General features: G+C 67.4%; 1 protein-coding gene across 5 annotated transcripts; it reads right to left on the reverse strand.

Annotated features, from left to right (window-relative positions):
* Positions 1-2506: 2506 nt before the first annotated feature.
* MPV17 (mitochondrial inner membrane protein MPV17) lies at positions 2507-13043 on the reverse strand. 5 transcript variants are annotated; one of them, XM_062573379.1, is made up of 7 exons: positions 12955-13043; positions 7686-7801; positions 6973-7065; positions 6269-6364; positions 3938-3970; positions 3712-3764; positions 2507-3628 (listed from the first exon to the last, which is right to left on the reverse strand). In XM_062573379.1, exons 1-7 carry the CDS (start codon positions 13025-13027, stop codon positions 3559-3561), a joined length of 534 nt encoding a protein of 177 aa, XP_062429363.1. In that variant the 5' UTR covers positions 13028-13043; the 3' UTR covers positions 2507-3558. The 5 variants fall into 5 exon arrangements, with proteins under 5 accessions (XP_062429363.1, XP_062429362.1, XP_062429365.1 ...); XM_062573378.1 differs by having other exon boundaries at positions 3875-3970; XM_062573381.1 differs by lacking the exon at positions 3938-3970.
* Positions 13044-13110: the final 67 nt, after the last annotated feature.

Consider the following 13110-nt stretch of genomic DNA (forward strand, 5'->3'; position numbering starts at 1 on the left):
CGCACTCGTGTGGCTGTTCCCGCCGCGCCTGGAGGGCGCGGACCCTCCAGGAGCCCCGGCCCGAGCCCCTGGGGGTGCGGCCCGCCCCCCGGCCCCCTGCACAGAGTTGGCCGGCCCGCTGGCTGGGCGGCGCGGCAGCACACGGCCCGGGCTCGGTGCTGCTGCAGCCCGGTACCCGGCGCCGTCCGGCCCGGTACCGCCCGGCATCACCGCCAGTCCCCGGGCGGCAGCCCCCGGTGCGCCCCGTCCCCCGACATCCCCCCCGGCCCCGGGTCGCCGCGAGCCCCCCCCGTGCGCCCCGGGTCTCCACGCGGACCCGACCCCCCCCCCGCCCCCGCGGTGCCGCTGTCCGCGGTGCTGAAGCGGCGGCGGGGCCGGGCAGGGCCCTGTGCGCGCGGGCCCCAGGCCACGCCCCCTGCCACGCCCCGCCACACCCTGCCACACCCTGCCACGCCCCTCCTGCCACGCCACGTCCCGCCTGCCCCATCCCTCCCGCCACTCCCTGCCTTGTCTCAGCCCCTCTCCTCCCACCTGCCCCATCCCGCCCCGGAGGGGGGGGTGACAGACCTCGGACACCGGCGCCCCAGTGGGTCAGGCACCACGGCCCGGCTGTGGCGAGCGCCTCTCCCCACCGGGCCAGTGCGGCCTGGCCCAGTGGCACCGTGCCCCCAGCAGCACGGGCGGGCACAGAGGTCAACCTGCCTCACGCGCCGAGGGCCAAGCTCTGCAGACAGCCCGGAACAGCGAGGAAGCACCACTCGCCAAGGAGCTGTGACTCATAGCGCGAGGGCACCGCGAGCCCACGGCGCTGCTGCTGCATGCACGATGTTCCAGCTCCGGGCACCGGCCGCTGCTGCCAAGAGGCAGTGCACGACTCTTGCCAGTCCCCAAACGCTGTGGCCCCCCCCCCGGCAGCCCCTTGGCTTCGGCCTCGCAGCACTTCACAGTGCTGATGCGGCTGCTGAGACTGGCCCTAACTGGGGCCTCTCTGTGGCGCGGCCGCTGTGCAGAGACTGTGGCAGTGGCTCACTGGACTGTAGCACTGTGGTTCCCACACCCAGCGCTGTGCAGATGCAGTGAGGCACTGTCCTGCCCACAGCGAGTGGGTCGTGTGGTCCCTGACATGGAGTTGGGTGAAGGCTGTCACTGCCTTTCCCACGGCTCCGGGGCAGAGCCTAGGCCAGAGCTCCCAATCCCTGGCTGGTGCGTTGTGCATGGTGAGCGCTGCCGGCACAGCTTGGCAAACTGCTGCATCGTGCTCTGCCCTCGGCCACGCGTGCGGCGTCCGCCTGCGTTTGTGCCCACAGCTGCCCTGTGCTCCCCCAGGAGCTGGTCCTGGCACATCACTGCCAGGCGTTCGTGAGCTTGGCCAGGGACTGCCCCCGAGACCAGCCGCTGAAGGATTGGAGAGCATCTGGGCAGAGGCCCACAGCCAGGTCTGGTGGCTGATGCCAGGCTGGGCCAGCACTTCCCCCAGGGCTGTTTCTGCACAGCCCCACAGCTCAGGCCCAGTCCCACAGCAAGAGCTGGCCTATAGGGCAGTGCCAGTGCAGGCGAGTGGCACTGCCATGCCCCAGCCTGGAGACCCAGGGCTGCTAGAAGCAGTTCTCCTTGCAGGACAGAGACAGGCAGTCCTGGAGCTGGAGCCTCTTTGTAGCCTCTCAGGCACTGAAGGACCTGCAGATAGGAGGGCTCTGCATGCCTCATCCCTGTGCAGGGCATACTGTGAAGCTTTCACCTCCCACACACATTGCTTTGGACTTATCTGCTTGAACTTCATCTGCCATAGCCTGGACCAGCCCCTTAGGCCAGCTGCAATCCAGTGCCAGCCTTGCCGGCTCATATCTGACAGCTCAGCTCACTGCTGCCTCGTGCTCCAGGAAGAAGCACCCCCACGGCCGCTGCTGCGCTCCTCACGGCTGCGAGCACGGTGCCAGCCTGCTGGCTCTGCAGCAGGGCTGGGTCGCAGCCACGCAGGACAGCTGGGGCAGCCACCAAGGGGCTCCGCTTGTTGCCCTTGTTCCAGAGCAGCCCTGTTACGGAGCACCCACTGCCAGGCCCTGCCTCCAGCCCCAGGCAAATTCCTCAGCAGTCTCACAGGCACCGGTCATGGGAAAGGCTGAAACTGATTGAGGAACCAGGCACTGCGCTAGCACCCCAGGGCCAGAGCAGGCGCAGCCCTTCCTGACCCGTTACAAATCTTGCGGAAGGGCTGCAGTGGAAGTCCAGCATGTGCAAGGGCTGGCGGGGAAAAAGACTCCATGCTGGGCCTGGAAGGAGGCCGCCGGGAGCAGGGAGGACAGTGCTCTGGGGGAGCACTGGACAGGGGCTGCATGAGCCAGGGTGTAGGATGGGCATCGCCACAAAGCAGCAATGCTGGGCAAGCTGCAGCTTCACAGGCCTCTTCGTAGCCAGGACAAGGCTTGTCTCAGGACCCCAGGTCCTGGGACGCAGATGGGCCAGGGCCCTGGCAGAGGTCCACGAACTCAGTTGTCACACAAATCAGTAGGGAACAACCTTGTTTATTGGGTCCTCCAACTGCCAGCAGCAGAGTCACAAAGAAAACATACTTTCACTGCAAAGCACAACCGTACTCATGCAAAGTATAACCGGCCTGTGGCAGTGCTCCGGTAGAGGCTGGGGCACGCTGGACAGCCAGCTCCTCAGCTGCATTAACCCCAGCTGTTGAGCGCAACACCGAGCTCGGGCCATGCCTCACCCTTGGTACAAAGTGCCAGGCAGCTGCACCAGGACTGCAGTGCTCGCCGTCTCCTGGGATCTGCCACTGGAAAAGGAGGGACCACATCTGCAGGGCAGAAACACCCTAGGAGCGCAGGGCCAGGGAGAGGAGTGAGCAAGGAGGACAGAGAAATGCCTCGAGGGGCAGAGTTGCCCCATGGCACCAGCAGGATCCAGGAGCAGCCAGGCCATGCTGGGCCTGGACACACAGGACTCCTTCCAGGAACCACCCGGGCTAGTGCCATGCAGGATTTGAGGGCCAACCTCTGAGACGGCAGGAAGGCAGGAGCCTTCGGGGGCTCCTGCTGCGTGAGGGTTAGACACCAGGCTCAGCTCCGCTCGACGCGGCCCTCGTGGCTCAACCTGCCTGCTGCGGGAGCAGTCCCACAGGCCCCAGCCCTCAGCCACCCCCGGCCTGCCCACGCTGAGCTGCCTGCGGCCAGGGTGAGAGCAGAGAGCAGCAGGGGACCCCACTGCTCTGGGGGAGCAGGTGGCAGCAGGGGGCATGGGGCTCAGCCCAGGGCACCGCGCTGCTCTCAGGGCCAGTGCCCAGGCCCAGAGCAGCCCCCGGCACTGGCCTGGCTCGGGACAGACAAGGCTGCAGCTTTACTTCCCCACGTCCCCAGGAGCAATGACAGCTGGAGTGGCAGATGGGGGCTCCCAAGGAGAGAGCTGGACGGATACTGCCCAGCACACCGGGCAGCCAGATCCCCCATTCCCGTCCGTGGCCCAGGGACACCTGCTTCACGGGCTCTGGATGCAGTGCAGAGTCACACAGCACATGAGCAGACGGGCAGTCACGGGATGGGGCCTCTCCTCTTACATCCGATTTGCTTTCCAGGACAGGTAGCAGTTCCAGACGATGGCAACGCACTGGACGACAGCCAGCCTGGGGGCAGAGAGGGACAATATCGGCAGCCACAGACACTGGGCACCACGGGGCCAGGGCCGGGACCAGGGATACCTTACTACCTGTGGTTCAGAGGGACAAAGTAGAAGTTTGCAATTTGCACCGGCGGCCAGATCTGGAAAGAGAAGAGGAAACAGGGCAGTAAAGGATGGGGCAGGAGCCCAAGCTCCTGAGCTGAGCCCCTGGCAGGGACGGGGCAGAGCAGGACGGTAGCAGAGCACGCACTGGGAGCTCTGGAGACAGACACGTGTGGGGCCAACTTGGGCTCCCGCTGTCGCCAGCACTTACACAGTAGTTGGTGAGCAGGGCATCCACGTAGTCCTGGGGAGACAGGAGACTGTGAGTGTGCCACCCCCTGCCCGTGGGCACCCCCGCCCTGCCCAGCACCCCCAGCCCACAGTCCTGACAGCGGCGGCTGTTTCGGGGTGTCGTGGGGCGGAGGCTGGGACCACGGGTGAGGGTGGCAGAACCCGCTGGCTGCTCTGGCGCAGGAGAGTCTCTGAAGAGCTGTTTGCAACCCGAGGTGGAGGCAGACTGGTCTGCAGGCAAGCACGCGGAGTGGGCAGAGTGCCACGGCCCCGCTGCCGTGGGCACCTCGGGCTCCACGGCTGCTCTGGCTGGGTTCTGAGCAGTTCCCCTCCTCCTTCCCACTTGCTGCCTGCGCCTCTCCTGAAGACGTGCCCACTGGGGCCCGAAGAGGGGAGGCAGGGATGGGAGGGCTGGCCACGGCTGCTCTGTCCCCAAGAGCCCATCCCACACCGGGCACGGCCCACGCTGCCACAGCCAGGCCACCAAGCCCTGCTCAGCCCAGGCAGGCCCAGCTGGCTGCAGCATGTGGGGAGAGCAGTGGGCAGGCATGGGACAGGATAAGGTGCTGCAAGGGTGGAAAGTGAGCCAGGATCCCTGCAGCAGCTTTAGGCACAAGAGACAAGGCAGGGAGCACTCAGCTCCTCTCCCAGGCACAGGCCTGCCACAAGCCCCGGTCCAGCCCTTTGAGGCCTGTATCCCCCAAACACTCTCCTAAGCACCAAGGGGGCAGAGACCAGTAGCAGCACCAGGGTCGGAGCAGCCAGGCTGAGCACCCCATGTGCTGCCCTGTCCTCGTGCCACACCTGCAGACCTGCCGCAGCCCTGCCCCATGGCCACAGGACAAGTCCCCTCCTCCCCAGCCTGGCTGTGACTCAGCCGGGAGCCCAGCTCTCCTCCAGCGCTGGCTGGCAGCCCAGAACGGGGAGAGCGGGCGCAAGGGTGATGGATGCTCCGGTGACGTTTCCTCTACGTGGAGAGGGAAGGATGTGCCCCAAGCTGCGGGTGAAGGAGGCTACGGGCAGGTGCTGCTTGGCCCCAGTCCAGCACAGTCATTTCCCAGGGCAGAGCACCAGCCCTTGCATCTGTCTGCTGGGGGGCAACCGCAGCTCTGAGGAATCACCCACCACACACATTGCGAGCCCTCCGGTGCTCAGGCCCCAGTCCATTTAGCAGGCATACAGCAAGGCAAGATATGTAGCAGGATCTCACTGAGACACAGCTGAGATGGACGGGAACACTTAGGGGTGCTGCCTGTGCCGACTGCCAGTCTCCCTGTGGGCTGCGAGCTCTACCGGGGCATCCTGGAGTACCTCACGGCTTGCTGCAAGCAAGACTCAGCAAAGCAGAGGGAAGGAAAAGGGGTAATTTAGTCCTCCTGCCAAGGCTTGCTCTCTGCACTCCAGACCAGGGACTAAAGGTCTCTTCCAGCATGTGCCTGAAGCCTTGCGGGCAGCTGGTAAGCGCCCGGCCAGGTGGGAGCAGCCACACGGAGAAATAGTCTCTCCTTCTCTGGAGATATTCAAGGCCCGCCTGGACACGATCCTGTCTAACATGCTCTAGGTGACCTTGCTTGAGCAGGGGGGTTGGACTAGATGGTCTCCAGAGGTCCCTGCCAACCTTACCCATTTTGTGATTCTATGAAATGCACACTGGGCAACGGTGCACAGGGCTGTGCCGGGACCCCAGGCAGGGCCCCTTCCCCAGGGAGAGCACGTGGCCAGGGCTCGGACCCCAGGCTGAGGCAGCACCCCAAGGTTGCAGCCTGCGGCAAGAGGGTGGGCTGAGCGGCCCTTCGCACACTGACCCTGGCTGCAGCCCAAGGCAGCCGTCCGTGTGCCAGAGCGGCTGTGCTCAACACCCCACCAGGGCAGGCACCCACCAGCCCTCCGGTGCAACTCGCCCTGGTGCAACGAGGCCGCAGCCTGCAGCGGGTGGCGGCCCCCTCCCTGGTGACTCACCCTCCGGACCTGCTGTCTCAGCTACTTGCGTTTGTTTCCAGCAATTGCAGCTAATCGGGACCATCACAGTAACGGCCCTGGGACATGCAGCCAGGAGCAGGGCAGGATGTACTCGTGCGTGCGGGCAGCTGGAGAGCACCAGGCCCCCAGCTGCCGGGGGGGGGGGGCAGTGCTGCGGGGAGCAACCCCGCCGTCGGCACCACAAGGACCAGCAGCACCGGCAGACATTGCCTTGGGGCTGTGGGACATAACATTGGGCCCAGCATGGGCACAGCCACTGTCCCAAGGTGTCCTAGCTCCTCCTGCACTGGCTGTGGACAGCCCCGCACCACCACAGGGAGGCAGCACTCACCTGCTGGATCTTGGACCAGTTTTCCTGCACTGACAGGCCATTCATTGCCCCCGCGATGGCAAGGAAGCAGCCAAGGAAGCACGGTGCAAAGCCTCCCTGTAAGAGAGGAGTCAGAACCCTGTGTTGAGGACCCCAGAGGGAGGCCAGCAGCGGGGCGACGGGAGCGCTTGGCAGGGCACGAGGGTTGCCTGCTGCACCTCTCCCCGCAGGGACAGCCCAGCAGAGAGCAGGCCCAGCTGACCCAATGCCCCAGGGCTGCTCGGCTTGTGGGCCCTGCTCTGGGCCTCCAGCACAGAGTCAAACAGGAAAGGGTGGGAGTGAGGGTGGTCCAAGACCAGGCTAAGAATGCTCCCTCTGCAACCTGCCAGCCCCATCCCTCCACCAGCTCAGGGCTCCTCCTCCTCCAGGGCCACGCAGCAGCAGACACAAAAGCAGCAAGGGTATCAGGGACAGTACTGCCAAACCTCCCTTACTCTGGTTCAGAGGATGCATAAGCCAGCTCTGAACAGCTGTGGCACCACTGGCCACACCTGTACCTGCATGGAGCAGCTCCTGGGCACCATTCCCTGCCCAGGACCTGCTGCACCAAGCAGGGGGTCTCAGAGCAGGACAGAAATCTCCCCACAACCCCACAGCTGTGCCTTCCTGCCGCATTCCCGTTGCACAAGCCCCGTGCAGAAACTCTGCGCCCACACAGCACTGACCTGGTCCAGAACCATCTTCTTCACAGCCACGGCTTTTGTGGCTCCTGGGATGAGCCGATCCAGGACCTTGTACCAGCTGCCCAGGACGGGACCCTGCAGGAGCCAGGTGGTGAGGGGCACAGCCTGGCTGTCCTGGGCCACAGGGATCAGGGCTGGGGGTGTCTCATGAGCCCTAGGGCACTGAGACAGAGAGACCTGGGGCCTACCCTGCTTCCCTCTGGACATCGCGGGCTCTACACCAGCACCTCCGCCTGCCGGGGGGCAGCCAGCCTTGCTCCACGTGGGGGTGGATGCAGGGGCACCGCAGCCCCGCTCCCCTGCCCTTCCTAGAGCAGCCGCACAGTGGGGGCTGCGCCTGGCCCAGGCAGCACCAGCACGAGCCTGGGACAGCCGGATGGCAGGGCTTCACACTTGCCTCAGTCCGGCCTTAGACTGTGCTCCAGATCCAGCAACTGCACTCGTGACCCAGCGTTGCCGCATGCAGGGGAGCGGGGCACACCTGCATGCTTGTGCAGTCACCCTCGGGCCAGGCAAACCTCCCCAGGGCGCAGGGCAGCGGGCTCCTGAGGGACCCAGCTCTGCCCATGGCTGCGGGAGGCGGCACCAGCACTGCCAAGCCCCCGCTTGGGCACCGAGGTTTCCTGCTCCTCCCACCACGCCGCTGCACGGGCAGCGCTGGGCCCCGGCACAGCCCCCGCGTGCCCGGCACTCACCACGAAGCAGAAGCCGATGGCCATCATCTTCACAGTGCGGCGGCCCTGGTGCCCACGCAGGCCCTTCCGCTCCACCAGCTGCTGCGCAATCACGTCGCCAGCTCCCATGAGGGCCCCTGCGACCGGCACAGCCCACTGAGACACCGCCAGCGCGCCCCGGGGCAGCCCCCTTCTCCTGCTGCAGCCCTGCCCTGCGCCGCCTCCGCCCCATGGCTCCAGCTCCAGTCCCCGCAGGCCCAGCCCCACACCACGGCTGCAGAGCAGGCGGCCCACTGCTCCCACCGTGCGCGGCCCAGACCCACCAAGTGCCCTGCACCACGGCGTCTCTGGCCAGCACGGTGCCTGGTGGGATGCCTGCCCACACCCCTCCAAGCCGCCCTGTCACTGCGGCCCGCGGCGCTGAGCACCCTTACGCCGGGCCGCCGCCCCCTCCCTGCGCCGCCCACGGCCGCCGGCCCCAAGCTCAGTGCCTGGGCCAGCCCTGCGCCCCCTCCCCAGGTGCTGCCCAAGGCCCACGCACACTCAGCCCCTTCGGTTTCCTCTCCCTGGTAAGCCAAACGCTGCCTGTGCCTGCCTCGCTGCTCAGCAGCATTGCCAGCACTCAGGCCCAGGTGAGGCTCGCTCGGCTCCAGGACTGGCCCCAGATTCTCTGCTCCCTGGCCCTTGGCACAGCTCTGCGCCCTGTTTCTGTATCAGTGTGCAGGACCTTTCGCTGTGTCCTCGCCTTCTCTGCAGGATCCTGCTCAGCTGGGCTTTTGGCAGCTCTTGCTCTCTCCTACACCCTTGACCTCTTCGACGTAACTCCGTTGGCTCAGCGCTCCTTCTTCTCTCCCTCGCAAGCTCCCTGTTTATTGCTAGCCTTCCTCGCAAGACAGTTCCCAGGCAGGTCTCCAGTCCCCCTTCACTCCTGTTCCTTTCTTGGACAGAAACCTCGTGCACCTCGAGTGCTCACCAGGAATGCCAGCCCCAGTGACCCGCCCCTCCACCCAGCGTCTGCCTGCAGCCCCCAGCGAGCCGCCTACTCGGCCTGGGGCCATTCTCCACGCGGCTTCTCGCCGCTTGGTGAGCCGAGGACGCGTGGCACACACGCAGCCCGGGGCTGCTGTCCCCAGCAACGCTGGCCCCGCGCCCGCTCGCCTTCCTTCCCGGGCCGCGGGGCTCTCCGCGACAGCGCCTAGCAGTGCTCCACACAGCAGACCCAGGCCAAACCCTGCGCCTCAGACCCAGGAGCGCTGCAGGAGAGGTGCCGGCAGCCTCCCCAGCGTCCTGCAGCCCCGTCACATTTGCGGGTGCCGTTTCCCAGGTGGCACCGTGACACCCCCCACCGCGGCCCAGCACAACTGTCCCACACGGGCCAGGGCCGCAGCGCGGCCCCAGGAAGCCGAGGAACTGCGGAGGGCCTGGACGTGGCCCAGCAAAACCTGCGATAGCCAGAGGAGCCAGCATGGGCCAGAAGAGCCTGGACACGGTCCAGGAGGCCGGGCAGGAGCCAGGGCCCCAGCCAAGACCAGCAAGACCTGGACGTGCCCCAGCGAGGCCAGGAGGGCTGGCCCGGGCCACCGCAGCCCCGCAGAGCCGGCTTGCTCCTGGCAGCGCCTCCCACCAGCACCGGCGCCTGCCTCCTGGCCGGGCTGCCCCGTCGCTCGGCGCCAAAAGCGCGACCCTCCCCAACGGGCGGCTGCAGCTCCCGGCACTCCGCTGCTCCAGGTCAGCGTGGCTGGTGACACGGCCCCGGCCCCCTCTCCTGCCGTGGACCACAGCAGCTCCTGGGGCCGATGCTCTGCCCAGGGCCCTGGAGAGCCAGCGGAGCAGAGCCCGGAGCAGTCCTCGCGCAGGGCCAGCACAGGGGCAGGCAGCCCAGCGAGGGACCCAGCGCTCCCACGTGCAGAGCTAAACGCGGGGCAGGAAGGGGCACCGAGCCTGCAGCTCAGGTCACAGCGCCTGCCAGCACCCCCTCCGGCTCCGGCTCTCCCCTGCGGAGGGCCTGCTGGGGAAGGGCGAGGAAGAGCCCGAAAAAGGAGGAAGTGCCGGCGCTCCCGGAGCCCGCAGTGGCAGGAGCACCCCCCGCCAGCCCTGGGGCCACAGCAGCGGCCGCAGCAGGCGATGGCAGCGAGCCCCCGGGACCGCTGGCCACATGCTTCCCGCGGGCAGCCATCCCGCTCCGCACAGGCAGCGCTCGGCGCTCACTGAGGAAGCGCAGCCAGCGCCACCAGCGTTACTCATTCACCGCCCAAGACTCCGGGCGCGGAGCCCAGCCGGGGGGCAGGCGGTGACGAAGCAGCGCCGGTGCTGCCAGGTGGGGACAGGTCTGTCTGTGCGCCCCTCCGCAGCCCGAGCAGCGCAGCCAGATCGATCCCCTCACGATGACTTCGCTCGCCTCGGGCTGCTGCCAGCGCTGCTCGCCACCAGCTCAGCGCCTTTCTCCAGGAGACGCCACACGCAGCCCTGCTGCCCCTCCGGCGCGGGGCTGGAGCTTACCCTGTGCCATCGACACCGAGGCCAGCGCCCACGCCTGACCCTCCACCACGCTCACCCTGCCCCAGGCTGGGAAGAGCCAGTGCGCAGGCTGCGCGCCGCAGCGTGGTGCCCCGCTGGGAGCTCCAGCACACGGCTGGAAAGACAGGTGAAGGCTCCCACACTCTGCCCACACCCACTCGTGCCCCAGGCTGGCAGCAGCCGCTCGTGGGCCAAAGCGCCTGCACAGGACACGCTCCCTGCCACGGCACAGCAGGAATGGGGAGGAGCACCCCAGCCAGGCGCAGCGGCTCCGTGCCTGCCCCAGGCCCTCGCGCCCGCTCTCAGAGCGGCCGGGACACGGGACAGTGCCCGGTTCCCAGCCTGGCTAAGCCCAGGGCTGCCTGGCTGACCCCACAGGCTGCCTCCCCCCGGAGGCCAGAGGCCTTGAAACGGGCCCAAGTCTAAGTAGGGCACGTCGTCTGCATCTCCCGCAGGCAGTTACAGGCCGTGCTGCTACCGCAGGGCTGCTCTCCGCAGGCAGGGCCAGCGAGGTCACCGCTGCGGGCACGTGCTGCTGCCCGCTGCGCCCAGGCCCCGCTGGCATCCTGGCCCACAGCCCTGGATGCAGGAGGCAAAGCACAGCCACCACTGCAGCTCTCACGGCCAGGCAGGACAGCAACGCGCCAGCTGTGCACTGCTGGAGCCACCGGGCACAACAAACTGCTCTGCCCTGGTCCTGCTTTAGGTCTGCCCCAGGGGCAGTCCTGGCCAGAGCTCCTCGAGGCCCCTCAGCTCCAGGGAAACAGCCCCGCTCACGGCAGCAGTGGGCCCAGGCTGCCCAGCGCCATGGGCACACTGCTCCCAGCAGCATCTCCAGGCAGCAGCTGGCTTGTCTGGGCAGCCCCACACCACAGCAGCACCTCTGCATGGCAGGGCCAGGCTCTAAGGCAAAAAGAGACCGAGCTGCAGCCCAAAGCGGCCCCATGGCCGCAGATCACACCAAACCCTGCTACAGCAACAGGCGACAGTGGCCCAGAGGGGCAGGCACCAGCCCGGGACAGGCCTCTCAGCTCTGCCTTGGCCGGTCTCCAGAGAGCAGGCAGATGGATGTGTAGCTGAGCAACATGGTGATACAGTAGGTGCCAAGCAATAAACTCCATCAAATAAGACAAAAATAACGCAAGGAACAGTGACGTGGCCTGGCAGCACCCCAGCGGTGTGGCACGCAGGGGAACGTGCCGTCACCCCGTGGGCAGCAGGGAAGGCGGCCAGCGGGTGCACGCAGAGCGGAGCCCCCGCCCCGGCGGCTTGCTGGCGCTCCTGTGGGACTGTGGCGTGTGGTGGCCCCCTCCTCCTCACGGTCCTGCTTTTTGGATGCCCTTGATTGCCAGTTACGCAGGAGCAGCGTGCTTGGAGCTCGAGTGATCCCTTCAGGGAAGGCTGCAGCCATCGAGCTCGCAGTGCGCCCTGGCTGTCTCGCAGCACGCGCCGCCCCTTCACGGCGCACGCAGGGCGGGCTTTCCCACAAGCGGAGGCCAGGCAGACGCTGAGCAGCACAACCTGGCTCGCAGGGGCAGCAGTGTCCCCGGGCTGCATTACTCATTCACCGCCCAAGACTCCGGGCGCGGAGCCCAGCCGGGGGGCAGGCGGTGACGAAGCAGCGCCGGCGCTGCCAGGTGCGGACAGGTCTGTCTGTGCGCCCCTCCGCAGCCCGAGCAGCGCAGCCAGATCGATCCCCTCACGATGACTTCGCTCGCCTTGGGCTGCTGCCAGTGCTGCTCGCCACCAGCTCAGCGCCTTTCTGCGGGAGACGCCACACGCGGCCCTGCTACCTGTGCCAGCGAGCCCAGGGCTGGCACAGGTAAGAGCATCCTTGTTTCCAGCAGCCTGCTGCACTAGGAGCTCGTCCTTGAGGCAACAGGAGCCGTCTGCCAACACCCAGGCAGATTTATGGCACCTCCCACCCCAGGAAGCGGCAATGCTTTTACGGAGATTAAGTCATCTGCACAGAGGGCTGCACGCGGCTCCTGGAGCTGTCGCCTGCGCCTCTGTGGAGGCAGGGGCTCTCCTCCGGCAGCACACAATGTTGTCTCTGCACCTAAGCACGAGCCTCAGCAGCAGCGTGCAGCTTGTCTGCCCTGGAAGAGGCTCAGGCTCCATGCTGACCTGACTGTACCCCACCACTGCTCCCACCTGGGCCACGGTCATGGGCTGCAGCCAGTTAAACCCCCAGGTGGCTGCGTCCCAGCATCAACCCAGGCTGGTTTGATGGGACCAGGGCTTCCACAACAGCCTCTGCATAGGACACCAGGGTGAGTCCTCGCACCCGCAGAAGCCCCCCATGGCTGGGTCTCCTCCTTCCTGCCCCCTGCTAGCCCCCCAAGCTCCAGAGCAGGCCCCTGGCACACAGCCCCTTTGTCTGCCACCACCCACTCCCGTCCCCACCGGCCTGCCACAACCCTGTGGTAACTCTGCGCCCCAGGGCCACAACCTGCCACCTGGGGATGGCACCGTAAACCCCCCATGGCCAGCGGGGCTCCCCCTCGCTGCTGCCCTGGCGGGCGACGGGCCTGCGTCCCCACAGCCGGCCGTGGGGCCCCCAGTTACTGGGGAGGACAGGGCCCTGCCCGCAGGATGGGACCCACCTCGTGGGACTGTGCGGGGCAGGGCCCACGCGGCAGGACAGCGGGACCCCACGCTATGGGGCGGGGCGGGGGGCAGGGCCCAGAGGTTAGGGGGCGGGCAGGGGACGGACGCGGGCCCGTTCCCGGGCCGGGAGGGACACACCTGCCCCGCCCCGCCCCGCCCTTACCGGCCGTGAGGGCCTGCGCGGCCCGCGGCCGCCGCGCCAGCAGCCGCCCGTAGCCTCTGCACAGTGCGGCCATAGCGCCGCGACCCCCCGCGGCGTCACCACGCGCGCCGCGGGACGCGGCCAGATGACGCCAACCCCGCCCCGCCCCCCCAGCGG

This window comes from Rhea pennata, chromosome 3 (assembly GCF_028389875.1).
Source record: "Rhea pennata isolate bPtePen1 chromosome 3, bPtePen1.pri, whole genome shotgun sequence".
Classification (NCBI taxonomy): domain Eukaryota; kingdom Metazoa; phylum Chordata; class Aves; order Rheiformes; family Rheidae; genus Rhea; species Rhea pennata.